Raw genomic sequence first — 15716 nt, 5'->3', positions numbered from 1 at the left:
TGAAGGGACGCTAGACTGTTTCCCTAGCAACGGATACCTGGAGGCACGCCCCGCCCCGCCCCGCCCCGCCCCGCCCCAAAGCTTGGTCTCACCTGGGGCTGCCCTGGAGCCCGTTCTCGCGGTCTTTGGAGCAAGTTGACATCGGGTGCGGCTTCTACACTCTGGGCGCGGAGGAAGCAGTATGCCTTGGATAGCTGTCCTTGCGCTTTCGCCTACATTTAATCTTAATTCCGTGTATTTTCCACCCGCCGTTCACATATACGAAGGGCCGACTTAAATTCTACGTGGGTTTTCTACTGTATGTTGGACCCCAACCCCCCGTTCAAAGGTCAGCGGTAATTACTAATGGTCCCACTTTACGGATGAGGAAACAAAATGTTTAATAACTTGGTCGTGGCAGATAAGGACAGTCCTCTATGTTGAGGAAAGAAGTTTGGACTTAGTACTATAATAATAAATACCTAACAGGTAACTCATCAAACATTTATTCCTTAACTGGTTGTTTTTCTTGACAAAGAAATGTATGTACTGCTTTTAAAAAGTCTCATCTCTTAATTTAAGCATTTGTTGTTTGCCTGTTATGTACCAGTCAGGGTTCCAAAAAGATAGTTTTACAGTAAATTAACACAAATATGTGTTGCCAGGTGGTCCTGAAATAAGGCGTATGGGGGAGGGAGTTTTTACATACAGGTGGTCAGGAGAGTCTCTGTGCTAAGGTAATATTTGAGCAGTGTCCAGATGAAGTAAGGCAGTGAACATTATGAGAGCATAGGCACTAGAACGGTAAGTTCAAGGGCCTTGAACCAGGAGCATACTTCGTAAATTGGAGGAATAGCAAGAAGGCCAGTGTGGCTGGAGGAGAAAGAACAAGGGAAACACAGAATGTAAGTACAAAGGACAATTTATATTGAAAAGTAACTCCCCACCTACACACACCCACACCCAAGACTCCTATTCCATGATTCCCCTTGCTGGAAAACAACCAGTATTGGTTTCTGGTTTGAACCTTCAGGAATATTCTATCTAAGTGTGTATTTATATCCCCTTCACCCCCTTATTAACACGAATTGAAGCAGCAAAGCACACTTTCCCACACCTCAACCAACATTTTTTAAAAGATACTAATTGTAAAACACAGACATTTGGAGCCTGCCTAAGCCATTATACCCACCCCACAGAAGCAACTGATGGTCAACTTGGTAATGAAATCTGGGCATATAATAATAAAATCATAGAATCTTAGGTCTTGAAAGGAGCTTGAATGAAGATCACCTCACTGAATATTTTTATTGCACATAAGAAGATTCAGAAAGACAAAGTATCACCCAATTTGGCAAACTATGATAAGTAGAAACAAACTTCTGTTTCAGGGGTCTCTGTATTTGTTCACAAGACCTTTGTGAAACAGAAAGTGCGATAATCCTTTTGCCTTTTCAATGTGCGGTACTGAAGGCAGGGAGTGCAGAGAGCTCTTGTCTTCATGCTGCCTGATGGTACACTTCAACCATGCTTTTCTCCAGGAGAAGAGAATGCTAGCCTGTTTGGTCCGAACCCGAGAAATGGATTGAACTGCACTTATTGGAAGCAGGGCCCCTGTACATTAAATTGTCACGTGCATGTGACTTCCTAATTTGCATGTTAACTGGCAAATAAATTAGATCTGTCCCTCTGGAAAGATTGACGTTCTCTCTTTCTCTCTTAGTCTCAGATTTCCTTTTTCTATGTAGGTTGGCTTAATGGTGGTTAAGTCCTAAGCGTAGAATTCTGGCGTCAAGAAAAAGGTGGAACCTACTTAGGTCTCTAAGCTGTGTGCTGTTAACTGGTCTTATCATGGAAAACAAAGGCTGTAGCATACTGGAGCTTGGTAATATTTTTGAGTAGTACTGAAGAGTCCCTGCTTTCTTGGATTATCAGCATAAACAAACTAAGACACTGTTGGTTTTAGAAGCTGCTTAATAGAAAAGGTTATTAGTATGGCTGTTAATCAACAACTTGCAGTGTTCAAGCACTTGATCCACAGAGAACCAAAGTTAAATATTAATGTCCCCTTTTGGAGTTTGTGAAGTCTGGAGTGCAGTGAATTTATACTGAGAAATGGGTTTCCTCTGTGTAAGCATTAAAAATATTAAGGACAGTGGCAGCCCTGATTAATTTATGCTGATTTGTGTTGCACTTGGCTGAAACTATGTTAGGCACTGATTAGGGGGAACTCCTCATGTTTAGGTGTGATTCTTTCCATGGGAGAACGGTGAAATATCCAGAATGCCAAGGCAGACTTGTTTTCACAGCCACTGGTAATGGGCTTTACAAATGAAAGTTTAAGCTATTTAGAATTAAGTTATGGGTGGGGTGGAAATGGTAACCAGAACAAAGAAAATAAACATTGAATCAGGTAGAACTATTTATATGATTGGTGGTGGTGTTTCTTTTAAGTCAGAGGATAAAGGGGAATAGAGGATAAAGGGGAATAGAGAAGCAGGAAAATTAACAGGACCCCTACAAAGGGTTTGATGGCACATTAATTAGGCTGAGATGAAGGAAGCCCACTCTAGCTTCTGCATCCACCTCACCTAAGTTTACCTCTCAGATCTGCTCCATTTATCCCAGCCTGCATGAGTTTAAAGCCAGTGATGTTGAAGGGAAGTAGGTATATTTAATTCAGGGTAGTGATTTTAATTCAACTATTAATATTGTGGGAGAAATTGGCAATCAACTTGAGGGTCAAGAAATCTTTATTTGACCCTAGGTAAAAGGTCTAAGATTGTATGATATATTGTAGTCACTGTTGAGTGTCAGAGGTACCATATTTTGAAGGACTATTTGGCAAGCTATAAAATATATATAATGAGCAGTGGCTCCTGTATGCTTCTGAGACCCTACCATTTGAACACATTCACACATAATTTTAGAAGTTTCTGGCACCAGAATACACACAAATGGGAGGCTTTGAACGAACCATAATACTGCCACCTTGTGGCTACCACTGGGAGGTGTAGACTCAAAAAGTTCCTGATGATGGTGCTAGAGAGCTAGTTTGCCAGCATGAAAAAATTTCCTATAACTTAAGAATGGCAAAGTATATTAAGATCTGGACTACCTATGATACGATATGGAAAATATCAGAAGGAAATAGTTATAAAGAGGAAGCTGCACAACAAAACTCTCACATAAAATGGAATTTGTTTCTTGAGCAGTATCTCTGAAGTGTTACACACACACACACACACACACACACACACACACACACACACGAGCAGGTAGCATCTCTGCTTTAGAGCTAATTTGCAGTTGACTTCTGTTGCTGAACAGTCTAAACCTCATGACTCTCCACTAAAATAAAACACATTTCTTGGTTTATCCATGAGAGCTGCTGTACAGGGGAATCTCCATTAAAAAGTCACCTACTCTTTGTTCCATGGGCAGTAAATAAGTCAATGCAATGGGCCAACTTGAGAGCAGTATACATGGCAGTGAAGAAATAACTTGGTTCTGTGCCTCGGGGCAATGTTTCAACATTTAGAGTCACAGGCAGTCACCAATATGAGAATATTGGTGAGTAAGCATTAAGAATGGCCCCAGTGTGAGGGATGCAATTGTGGGAAGCCCCTAAGGAACTTCCAAGGGAGGGTCACATAGATGCCCACATCAAGGATTGACTTAGTTCAGGAAGGGCAGTGAAATGTTAGGCTGATGCCCTGCCATTCCCTAGAAGTAGCCACTTGGGTAATTTTAGTGAAGACAGTGGTGCCAAAGTCATGTGGTAGTGGTGGAATAATGATATATTCCACCAATGTGGTAAGATACTGTTGAATGCTAATAACAACACCCAAAAAAGTAGCCATTTAAAGATGACATTTGGAATAGTCTCCTGGGCACAGGGATCCAAGCCTGTAAACCAGTGAACTATATAGGATTACTATTTTCAGTCCCTAGAGGAGTCAGATGGGTTTGACATTTATTCTATCTTGGGGTAAAGTCCAAACCCTGCCAAGGCTCTCTGTTTCCTTGTCATACATCTCTCTAGACCAAAGAATGCATTCCACACTCCAGTGTGCAGAAATAGGCTCCCCAGATCCCAACGTGACATGAACATAGTGTATTCCATACCATCTATAAAGTAGTTAATAAATTGATACTAAAACTGTTAACTGAAACATTATTGAAAATACAGTGTGAAGGTATGGAGGGCTGATTGGATCATTAAGGTCAGTGGTCGGCAAACTGCGGCTCACGAGCCACATGTGGCTCTTTGGCCCCTTGAGTGTGGCTCTTCCACAAAATACCACAGTCTGGGTGAGTCTATTTCGAAGAAGTGGCATTAGAAGAAGTTTATGTTTAAAAATTTTGGCTCAAAAAAGAAATTTTAATTGTTGTACTGTAGATATTTGGCTCTGTTGACCAATGAGTTTGCCGACCACCGAAGGCGAATGTGTTTTGTTCAAATAAGAGAGGAACTAAAGAGGGAATGGTTTTAAAAAAAGGACATTAACCAACCATTCCCAATTGTGTGCCTTAAAACAGTAACTTATTTCTTGTGATTCTGTGGGTTGTCTGGCTTTCAGCTAGGGAGTTCTGCTAGTTTTATGTGGGGTCCCCACAGAGCTGTGTTCGTTTAGAGCTCTGCTGGTGCTGGAACGTCCAAGATGGCCTCTCATCCTTGTGTCCCTCTCCATGTAGTCTCTAAGCACTCGGTAATTAGGGTTGGACTTCCTGACAGCATGGCAGTTGGGCTTCAAAAAGGAGAAGGTAAAAGATGCCAGTCCTCTGACAGCCTGGTATAGAGTCCCAGAACATTCCTCCGCTACTTCCATTATCATGAGTGATAAGGTGGTTTGTGACAGGGTCCACTCTACTCATGAGAAGCAGCATGCACAGATGAAAGAATTGTTGAAGTATCACAGTTTCCCTAAGGAAAATTTAAGTGCTATTACCATGAGAAGAACAATTAAAAAAAAAAAAAAAAAAAAAAGACATTCAGCCCTTGTTGCTCCATGTTTGAGTACTTGTCTGTACCACATTCTTGTGTCTTTTTATCTAGTTGTTAGATTGCAAGCTCTGCTTGCTGGAAGGGACGTCCTCAGTTTATCTTCTCTAGGCCTTTTCATTCAGGGGAAAAATCCTAGAACCTTTTCTTCCACTAATCAGGCTAGTCTTGGTACATTCATGAATATAAGAGACAAATTTTTTCATTGAATTTTTAATTTTATTTAGAGAGTATAGGGGGATAAATGGTGATGGAAAAAAATCAGAGACAAATTTTGTACCTGTTGTTAACTTCTGGAATATAAAGGCCCAGGGGACATAACAGATTCCCCTACACAGATGGTGGAAGATGTGGTGTCTTTATTAAATAAGTATCTTGGATGGTTTTGGGCATTTTTCTAAGTATAACCTAGTATGGTTCCATGGAGTGCTATCATGCAGTGATTCTCAAATGTAGTTCCCGGGTGGGAGCAGGGTGGAAGGAATCAATGAGAGAAAAAAGGAGACACCCGTGATACTTTAAGCAAAAAGACAAACTAAAAACAAACAAAAACAAAGTGTAATTCCTTGGGCCAGCAACATCAGTATCATTTGGGGCTTGTCAGAAATGCAAAATTTGGGGTCCCAGCCTTAACCTATTGAATCAGAAACTCTGAGGATGGGCCCAGTCATCTGTGTTTAACAAGGTTTCCAGATGATTCTTGTGCATACTAAAGTTTAACTACAGCAGTCATGGATGGTCCATAAAAATACCTTTTGATACTGTCATTTTCCTGAATTGTGCTTAACAAATAGCACCCACATGGTACAAATGGCTTATTTCTAAGTAATTTGAAACAAAAATAGGGGCCAAGACAACCGACATTTTATCGATAGTCATTATCTTTCAGATTGTTTTCTCCTTCAGGATCCTGCCCACATAGGAGACTAGAAAAATCTGTCCTCATTGCTTACTTTTCTGTGCTTACAGTTATGAGACCAGTGTTTAGATCCGGGTTAACTAAAGAAGCCTTAAGGGCTGTGATGCTTGCTGGTAGTATCCCCAGAGGCCACTCTTCCTGTTTCTATTTTTTTAACGAATATTTATCTTTAGCCTGGTAATTCTCTTCTTCTCCTGGTCTGAATGTGACACTAAAGTGCAAGTCACAAAAGAGAAGTCTGAAGGTCTTTGAGAATGCTACTGTTGTCTAGCTTCTAGATTGCCTGGAGTGATATTTATTATTGGCTTCAGTGGTAGTAGCATAGTGTTTGGTTGTGACTATAGCTCGGTTGTACCACAGGCTTGTGTTTCAGTCAGTACCTTTGATCTGTAACATGCCCTGAAATGTGCAGTGGGGAATCCTTTATAATAAAAGCCTAATATGCAAATAGTCCCCTAGACTGGGAGTTTGACCAGGGGACAGGGCTGTCCAGCCAACTGCAGGAAAGGAGATGCTGGCCGGCAGCCCACAGCCACTAGGGACCCTACCCATGCATGAATTTCGTGTACTGGGCCTCTAGTGTGATATAAAAAACATATCATATAAGAAGTGTCTTTGTAGGGGTTTATCACATGGCAAAGGAAATAAAGTATGTGCATAACAATTAAATATGATGCTGATTGAGTGCCCTGAGAGAGGATTTGAGTGTTATAAGAGTTCAAAGAAGATAGTGATCTCTTGGTGGATGGCTTCGTGGAGGAAGGCTTCGTGGAGGAAGTGGCATTTCAGCTGAATCTTTGATATGTAGGAATAACCAGCAGGTGACTATATGTATCTCTAGCACCTATTCAGTGACTGACACTCAGTAGGTGCTCAATAAATACCGTGTGTTTTGTCTGACTCATAGACAGATCATTGGCTGACTAGAAGATTTTGGTTTTTCCTTTTTTTGGAAAAAGATGAAGATATAATTTTACAAAATGTAAAAATCAATTCGAAGATATACTGATTTCAGATATATTAAGGTGTGAGAGCAAAGTGCTTTTTTGAATCTTAAAGGCAGCTGAAAATGTGAACCTGGAGTTCAAATTAGAGAACAATACATTATTGATTTTGGAGATATCTTTGTGCTGAATAGCTTCCTTCCCCCATCTCACTCTAACCTACAACTTTCTCTGCTCTGTTCCATAGCCCAGGAGGCAGTCTCATATGCTCTAGGTGAGTGGTCTGCAAACTCATTAGTCAACAGAGCCAAATATCAACAGTACAAAGATTGAAATTTCTTTTGAGAGCCAAATTTTTAAACTTAAACTTCTTCTAATGCTACTTCTTCAAAATAGACTCGCCTAGGCCGTGGTATTTTGTGGAAGAGCCACACTCAAGGGGCCAAAGAGCCACATGTGGCTCGCAGTTTGCCGACCACGGCTTTAGGACATCAAACTGGACTTCCTTGCTTTCTGGCTTCCCAGAGAGCTTAGCCAAAGTGAAGACTGGTAAGAGTCTGACGGGATGCAGGAGGATAAAGTGGATGCATTTATGTCTTCCAGTTCCCTATTTGGGGAGCTGGCTGGGTCATTGCTTAACTGAAGGCCACAACTCCTGGCCACTAGCTCTCGAGAAAATGGCTTACAATGGCAGGCTGGCCTGTGTTCGAAGAATCTTTGTTCCTCAAAGGGCCAGAAACCAGCCCAGTGGTGCAAGGCTGGTTTGAAGTTGAATCCATTTTTACCAGTGAGTCCCACACAGGAGTAGAATAATCAGAGTGGAGAACCCAAAGAAAAAATCACGTTTAAGGAGACTAGAGAGAGCCTCGCCCTTCTGAAGCTCACCTCGTGTTTCTCAGCCTTGGTTGAAGGTCTGAGCAACTCCTACCTTGAACTTGGGAAAGCTCAGCAAATCTCCCTAGGACTGCTGCTCATTGTATACATAACTTTTTCTTTCATAAAAGTTGACTCCCTGCCCCTTTCCTGGGGAGTGGGTACCAACAGATAAAAAATAAAGGTCAGGGGAGTAAACTAAAAGTCTGGGGTTGATCACATCCCACATGAACATTTGAGCCATTGAAGTCATTTGGACATGTGATGGTTACCATTTAAGGCTAAATCATCTGACAGTAAAGATACATATCTTCTGTAGGAATTTTTGAAATCCATGTATAAGATTTGAGGAACCATTTGCAGCTGTGTAACCTGAGATCCTCCCAGAGTCTGGCACAAAAGTCACTCACTACTGCAGGAAGATAAAGCAAGTTCCTGAGCCCTCACCATGTGTCAGTCCCATAGTTTGAGTCATTTAATTAACCGCAGCCCTACAACCTTCGGATTCTAAGCGCTGAGCCATCCTCGCGAGGCGAAGGGTGCATGCAGAGTTCTCTTAGGGAAGGGCGCTCCCAGGAGGCGGGTGTGTCGGGGTCCCATGGACACGGTGGGGAGGGTGCGCGGGGGCGCGCGCGTCCAAGGGCCCCGGCGCTCACGTGCTTCTTCGCCCTCATCCCGGGTGGTGTGGGCCCTGCTCCCGCCTCCTTCGCTGCGCTGCCCGCTGTCCGCTGCGCTGCCCGCTGCCCCACCCTGCCAGCTCCATGAGGGCCAAGCAAGTGAACTTGCTGACGGCGCTCATCGCTGCCATCCTCTTCAGCTTCTCCTGTTTCTGCATCTCCAGGATGACTCAGACCAGTAAGTGGAGGGTGGTGTCTCCTGCCACCTGCCTTGCCTTGGGGCTCCTGGATTGCTGGGTCGGAGAGAAGGGGGTGAGGTGACAGGGACCTGGCGGGGTCACCTGGTCTCCTAATAGGGTCGTTACAGATGCAGCCCCCTCGCCCTGGTCCTGCCAGCGGCTGAGCTGTAACGGACACCCAGGTCCATCCGCGTGGCTTTGACCTCCGGGCACGCGTTCTAACGCACCGTCCCGCAGGGCCTCGGGCTCTGGCCTCTGCGTGGACCCCGTCTGTGCCCTGCTGGCCCCACCCCTAGCCCGTTATTTCCAGGAACCTGAATGTCTGACTCCAAGAACTCCACTCACACAGCCAGCATCTTTCTTCTTTCGTGTTCGACGTTTTTGAGCCACACGTCAGGGCTCCCTCAGGATATTCTGGGAAGCTGAGACGGGGTGGGATGGTAGGGAGAGACATAACCAACAATTCGGAGTACTGGCTTGGAATCTGACTAATCTGGCTCACATTACCACGTTGAAATAAGCCAAGGTTTTAATTTATTGTTGTCTATGGAGTTCCCAATGTAGCAAATAAAAATGGAGGTTGCCCAGTTAAATTTGAATTTCAGATAAACAATGAGTAACTTGTTAGTATGGAAATTGCATGGGATACATTGATACTAAATTATTATTTACCTGCAATTCAAACTTAGCTTTGATTTCCTTTATTTTATCTTTCAACTCTAGGCTATAGTGTAACATTTTAATATTTATGCAGTTACATTTTGAACTGAAGACTTAGGGATTCTGCAAACATATTAACCCAGCCTTCCAAGACTGTCCTTGGGTTGTTTTAGGTTAAATTTTCATTCTTTTTATATTCATTTATGATTCAGGGTGCACACTAAGTAATCTTGGTAGTAGAGTCAAGGATAAAGTTTGGAAGTGGCTTTAGACCTCTAATTAATGTTTATGTCCTCTAATTAATGTTAAAATTATGTTTTAGTTCCTTAATACTAAATTTTGTCACGTTCCCACAATACCAACATTGTATGCCATTTGTTTAAAGATTAAAAATGTATATTAATTTATATGATTTATTCTACTAATCTTTAATCATTTTATACTCTTTCCCTCTTTATTTTCTATAAAGACCATTATCCAAATGTGTCTTTTATTTATTTTGGAACAATAAACAATGAGCTATTTTATTAACAAAAAAACAAGTCATTACTCATAATTAGAAAGCAAAATGTAAACTTCTTTTGATAGTAATTTTGGAAGACAATTTAGATTGGCAACCTCATAGGATACTTTAATACAATGAACATTCTTTTATTGAAAAAGTAGACTTTTTGAGATATGTAGTGTTTTTGAAAACACAACCATTTTGGTGTGTTTTCTAGTTATGACCAAGAAAAACAAATTTGGTTCCTCAAAGTGTTTATATTCCCATCATTCATATGTCCAACTTCAGAAAATGAGATTTTGAGAATACACTTTTTTATTTTAAACCTCACCTGAGGATTTGTTTATTAATTTTAGAGAGAGGAAGGGAAAGAGAGAGTGAGGTGAGAGAGAGAGAATCATCAATGTACAAGAGAAACAATGATCACTTGCCTCCTCCCCATCCAAGTGGGGGACCATATATAATCACCAAGGTATCTGACCTTGTGGGAATGTACCTATGTGCCTACAACATACCCGGCAGCAGGACTGGTGAGGTGAGAGCTCCCTGGTTGGTCAGCAGAGTCCAGCATCCAAGGGCTAGTGGGCTCTTCACTATTCCTTCCTCCCTTGGCCTGTGCACCTCGAGGATAATTCCGCTTTGACAATTCCATTACACTTAGTTGCCCAAATATATGCTCCTTTCCCGCATCCCTCGCAAGCCCAATTGTTAGTTAATTTAAAGCAGGAACCTGACTTTATCCATATTTTGTTTACCTATCACAGCACAGTGAGTGGCACATGGTACCTATTCAGTGGGAGAAAGAATGAATAGCTCAGCATGCTTCTCCTTACTGGAGGTATTTAGTGAATGAAATAAGGTGGAAAAGTTCATAGCCACATTGTACAGGACCATGTATACTAAGGCAAATTCATTTGGATTTTATTTGGCTAGCATTTAGGGAACCTTTTAAAGTCTTTGGGCAGGGTTTCCAGAAGATTAACTGTGGATTGGAGGTGAGAGACCAATGAAAAGGCAATTATAATAATTGTGCAGCGAGAGGCAATAAAGACCCGAACTCTATAGTAAAGTCAATGATGAAAAAGATGAAACTATTAAAGGTCTATTAACAGTACTTCTTAAATTTTAACACAATCTCAGTCTCCTGTGAATCATTAAAATGAAGCTTCTGACTCAGGAGGTCCTGGGTGAGGCCTGAGATACATGTCTAACAGGCTCAGAGCTGGTATCACCGACCTGTGCTGTGCAGTCTGGTAGCTCCTCTTTATTTCTCCTGGCCCCTTGTTGGGAGACGCGAAGGTCAGTGGTTCTCAGGACCTCACCTGGTTTATGGGTGAAAGTCACATCGGCCCATTGCACATGTGGAGTACTTTGCAAGAAAGATAGTTTTATAACAGTCCACCCTCACAAAGTACCTCAGCAAGTACTATAAATATGTTAACTAGAATACTGATGAGTTGAATTACCCGGTCAGAATGAACGAGAAGCAGATCTGAGCCAAGAGATTGTGTCCTTTTACATCTCTGTATGGTTGTTTCTGCAAATACGACTTCCTCCAGAGAATATGCTTTCTTTTCATGTTTACCAAATTGATCCCTCAGGGACTGACTCACCTTGGCCCAGATATGTTGCATCACCTGTGTTATATCAACTCCAAACACATGCTCCCTTTTACAAAGAGAATATTACCTGGGAGCCCCAGGAACAAGGCTATACTGGTTACACTACGTCCCTGTTTAAACTTGTGAGCATCCCCAAGTAGTATCCCCTATATGGATATTCAAGGTTTATTGGGGTAGTTGCAGTTCTTTCGATGAAGCATGATTCTGTTTTAGAACCTCTTAAGTCAATTTCAATGCCGGCAAGTCCATTCTTTAGATAATGCTCCCTGCTGGGTTTCAAAGACTGAATTCTCTGCCCAAGGCTAAGGCTAGTGTGAGCCAAGACAGGGATGAACTAAGACTGGAGCCATATTCTTTCACTACATCGTCTTGCTCAGTGTTATAAGTGCCTCGAGATTTTTGCTCTCAAATCTATAGTACCAGCCCTAATCTTTCCCTTGAACATCAAAATCATACAGCCAAATGTTTGCCTTGTGTTTGGAAGCCTCATAAGCATCACAATGGCTTTAATGACATTAAATATTCTTTTTCATAGCTGCATGGTATTCAATTGATAAATGAATAAAGAATAGTCCACCAAAAATGATTATTAGACATTTGTCAAAGCATTTTTTAAATGTGCTTTGCCACGTGGTCTGTATGCATTATTGAATTGCATCTTCACAACAACTCTGAGGCAGGGATTCTTATATATCCATTTACACATGAAGAACAGAGGCTAGCAAAAACTAAACAGCTTGCTCAAGCCGCACAAATATTAAGTGGCAAAACCGAGATTCAATCATATGTGATTTAAGAGCAATCAGACTATTAAAAGATATTTTGTAATTTATTTAGCATATTTCCATTGTTAGGTTCTTAGGTTGTTTCTGATTTTCTTACAATGATAAATAATGCTGCCCATGTTGAACATCCTTAGAGCTGTACATTATTCCTGGTCATTTTCTTTAGATAAATTCATAGAAGTGAATTTTCTGGCTCAATTGTTTTTTTTCTCTTAATTACAATCTGATACATGTATCTTTCAGATAGTGCTGTGTTTAACATTTCATTATCTTTTTCAGTCTTTTATGTATGATATATACCATATGTATATAGCATTTTATTTACACATATACACACATTTAGTGCTAGATATATAGCTATAGAGAAGCATATATTTTATATTTTTGTTATATATAATATTATGAAAATTATACCATTGCTACATATATAAACATAAACATATTTGTTTTCTATGCAGGAAATCAATTAATTAATTGCAGAAACCATATTTTGGAGTTTAAGGAAAGTTTTCTACGTTTACAAAACAAAACTGAAAGCAATCGCCAACAGCTGATGGAAGCCTTCAGTAAAATAAAGTATGACAACAGACAGAGTGGAGATGCATCCGTAAACTTAGGTTTGTGTTGCTTTTGCTTTTGTGCATGGTAGTTTGCTTGTTTTATGTTTTGTGTTTGGAAATTTACATTTTATGCTTCCTGATTTTAGGACATTTCTCCCCAATAAATATAATTAAATCAGTTCTTGCTCGTTTATTGTCAGACATGGAAAAGTCAGGTAAGAGACATCAGTGCCCCTCATCTCTTTCTGGAAGGTGGTCTTTCTGTGTTTTTGATCTCTGTGAATTGCACCAGCATCCATGATGCATCCAGTAGATGCAGCCAGAAACCTGAGCATCATCTCTGACTCCTACCTCTCCTTCTTCCATGTCAGTCAGTAAGCAACCCCATTGATTCATAATCCCATATACCTCACAAATCTGTCCATATCTTTCCATCACCATCTCTACTATCCTAGTCAGGCCACCTTCGTGCTTCATCTAAATGTCTGCTAACATTCTCTTATTTCTCTCTCTCTCTCTCTCTCTCTCTCTCTCTCTCTCTCTCTCTCGTCTAGTCTCCACCTATCTATCCTCACTGTAGCCAAAGTGAAGACTGCACTGTCTTGTATATCACCCTTCAGTGGTTCCCCTTTTCTTCAGGATATAAAGTCCTGCCACATGCCTCCCTCTTTGTAGTCAGATACTCCCCTCTTCCCCCCACACCCTCCACCATGCCCCACTCTTAACATCTGGAAACCACTGGTCAGTTCTCTGTTCCTGTAGTTTTCCATTTTCCCCGAATGCCCTCACTTAACATCATCTATAGGTTCTGCAGCTGTAAGGTAAATGATATCTGAGGAAACCATGAACTCAGATGCCCTATTTTTTCTCTCAGGTGAGAAGGAAGTGAATACATTGGATAAGAATAAAACGGTGTCCAATACATTTGAAATCTTAAAGTTATTTCTCCCTCATCTGAAGAAAGTAGACAGAATTTATCCTAATGTAATCATCAGCAAAAAGAAAAAAGGCGGTAAGAAAATTAGAATGGGAATAATCAAATACAGATATTCTGATCTTTGGGAACATGCCTTTAAGTTTTAAAATGTAATCCATTGAAATGATACTCAGTTTGATACTTAGATCAACCAGCCTATCTGGCATTTATTTGGGTAACCAGAAATCAGTATATTGTCTGGCAGGAAAAAAAAAATAGTTTGATAAATATTTTGAGACTTGAATCTAAATTCAGGTTTGATACAGATATGTCAATTATCTTCTCAGTACTTGATAATCATTTCCTCCCTTGGTTTGATAAATCTATTCTCATCTGATTATCTCCACATCTTTATGGGGATCGGGGTCTAAAAGGCTATACAGCAGTAACCCTGAAGCTAAATCTTGAAGACTGAGTTCAAGCTCATCAGATATAGAAGTGGAGAAAAGGGACGTCAGACCAACGCTCAGAAACTTGCCTGTCTCACAAACCTCATTCATTCCAATGAGTGTGTCCCTCTGTGCCGGGGGTCAGCAAACCACAGCCCCAAGGCTGACCCTAACTATTTTAAGAATGGTTTTGCTGGACCATAGGAATGTTTATCACTTATTTGCTGTCTGTAGCTGCTTTGAGCATAGAATCTTGGTATCTATTTAGGATGGCATGGGTCTATTCTGCCAGTGCTTTGACCATTATTGGGCAATAAAAGTAATGTAGAGACATGGATTTATACCATCAAATTAGTTGGAAATTACCTCATATACTGTTTTCACAGATGACATTATTTCAGAGTATTTTTGCTATTTGGGGTTATAGTGTCTCCTTAGGAAGAAGAGTAGAGAACCAGCCAATGCTTTTAATACCCAGTTAGAGGACACTATAATAAACGGAGAGTGAATAGTTTTCTTTTCCACTGTACTGAAATTGTGTTGATGTCTATTTAATGCATTTTCTAACTATCCACTGCAAATTGGAATTTCCTTAAGCAGAAAATGAAATCCTATATAATAAAAGCCTAATATGCTGAGTGTCCAGTTGTCTGTTCAACCAAGGCTAATGATATGCTAAAGCTGCTCAACTGCTCACTATGATATGCACTGACCACCAGGGGGCAGGCGCTCCAACTGGTCGGTTAGCTTGCTGCTGGGGTCCAGCCAATTGGGACTGAGCAAGACAGGCCAGACACGCCCTGGAGTCCTCCTACAGCCCCTTCTCGGCTGGCCAAACTTCCTGTATCCCTCATTGGCCCTGATCCTGTATCGGTGGGCTCCCTTTGCCTGGCCTGCACCCTCTTGCAATCTGGGACCCCTCAGGGGATGTTGGTTTTGGCTGATCCTGCAGGCCAGACAGAGGGACCTCACTGGTGCGCAAATTCGTGCACCGGGCCTCTAGTATATTATAAAAACTAACAGCTTTGGTTCGGATTACTTCTGTAATAAAATTTCAAGCACTATTTATATGACCACATAATTAACCCAAACATAGAAGAAAGCATAGACATTAATGCTAAATTATATTTTTCTCCGTGGTTTGAAATGGTGATGCCATGCTCCGGTGTCTGCAGTGTCTTTTGCACTTGGCATTTCCACTGTTAAGAGACGAAATCATAGTTACCTGAAGCAAACGCTGACCTCACTTATTTCCAGGATGACACTTTCGGAGCAGAAGGACTCTGTAGTGATCGTCTCTATTGCAGATGTACGTATGAAGGCTGACGAGCTCCTTGCTCCCAGCTTGTACTCTCCATGCTAATCACTGTATCATTTCAAATTTTCTCCTCAAGTTTCAAAAAGCAATTCACAGATGCCTTTTTTAGATAGCAGACAATGTATTTAATACTTTAAAATATATATATATATATATATATATATATATATATATATATATATATATATTTTATTGATTTTTTACAGAGAGAAAGGGAGAGGGATAGAGAATTAGAAATGTCAACACCGCCCACCTGGAATGTGCTCGCAACCAATGTACATGCCCTTGACCGGAATCAAACCTGGGACCTTTCAGTCCCCAAACT

General features: G+C 41.1%; 1 protein-coding gene across 1 annotated transcript in view; it reads left to right on the top strand.

Annotated features, from left to right (window-relative positions):
- Nucleotides 1-112: 112 nt before the first annotated feature.
- The window catches only part of MGAT4D (MGAT4 family member D), a gene marked incomplete at its 3' end in the record, with an annotated part of 28001 nt that continues 12397 nt past the window's right edge, over nt 113-15716 (top strand). Inside the window, 4 exon segments of the mRNA XM_084883249.1 lie at nt 113-328; nt 12607-12765; nt 13583-13720; nt 15249-15382. Of these exon segments, the coding sequence (XP_084739375.1) occupies nt 301-328; nt 12607-12765; nt 13583-13720; nt 15249-15382 (459 nt within the window). The 5' untranslated portion in view covers nt 113-300.

Source organism: Pipistrellus hanaki (assembly GCF_964339955.1).
Source record: "Pipistrellus hanaki genome assembly, chromosome: 5".
Taxonomy (NCBI): Eukaryota; Metazoa; Chordata; class Mammalia; order Chiroptera; family Vespertilionidae; genus Pipistrellus; species Pipistrellus hanaki.
Note: the sequence above shows the minus strand (reverse complement) of the source record. Positions and strands in the feature narration are given on the sequence as shown.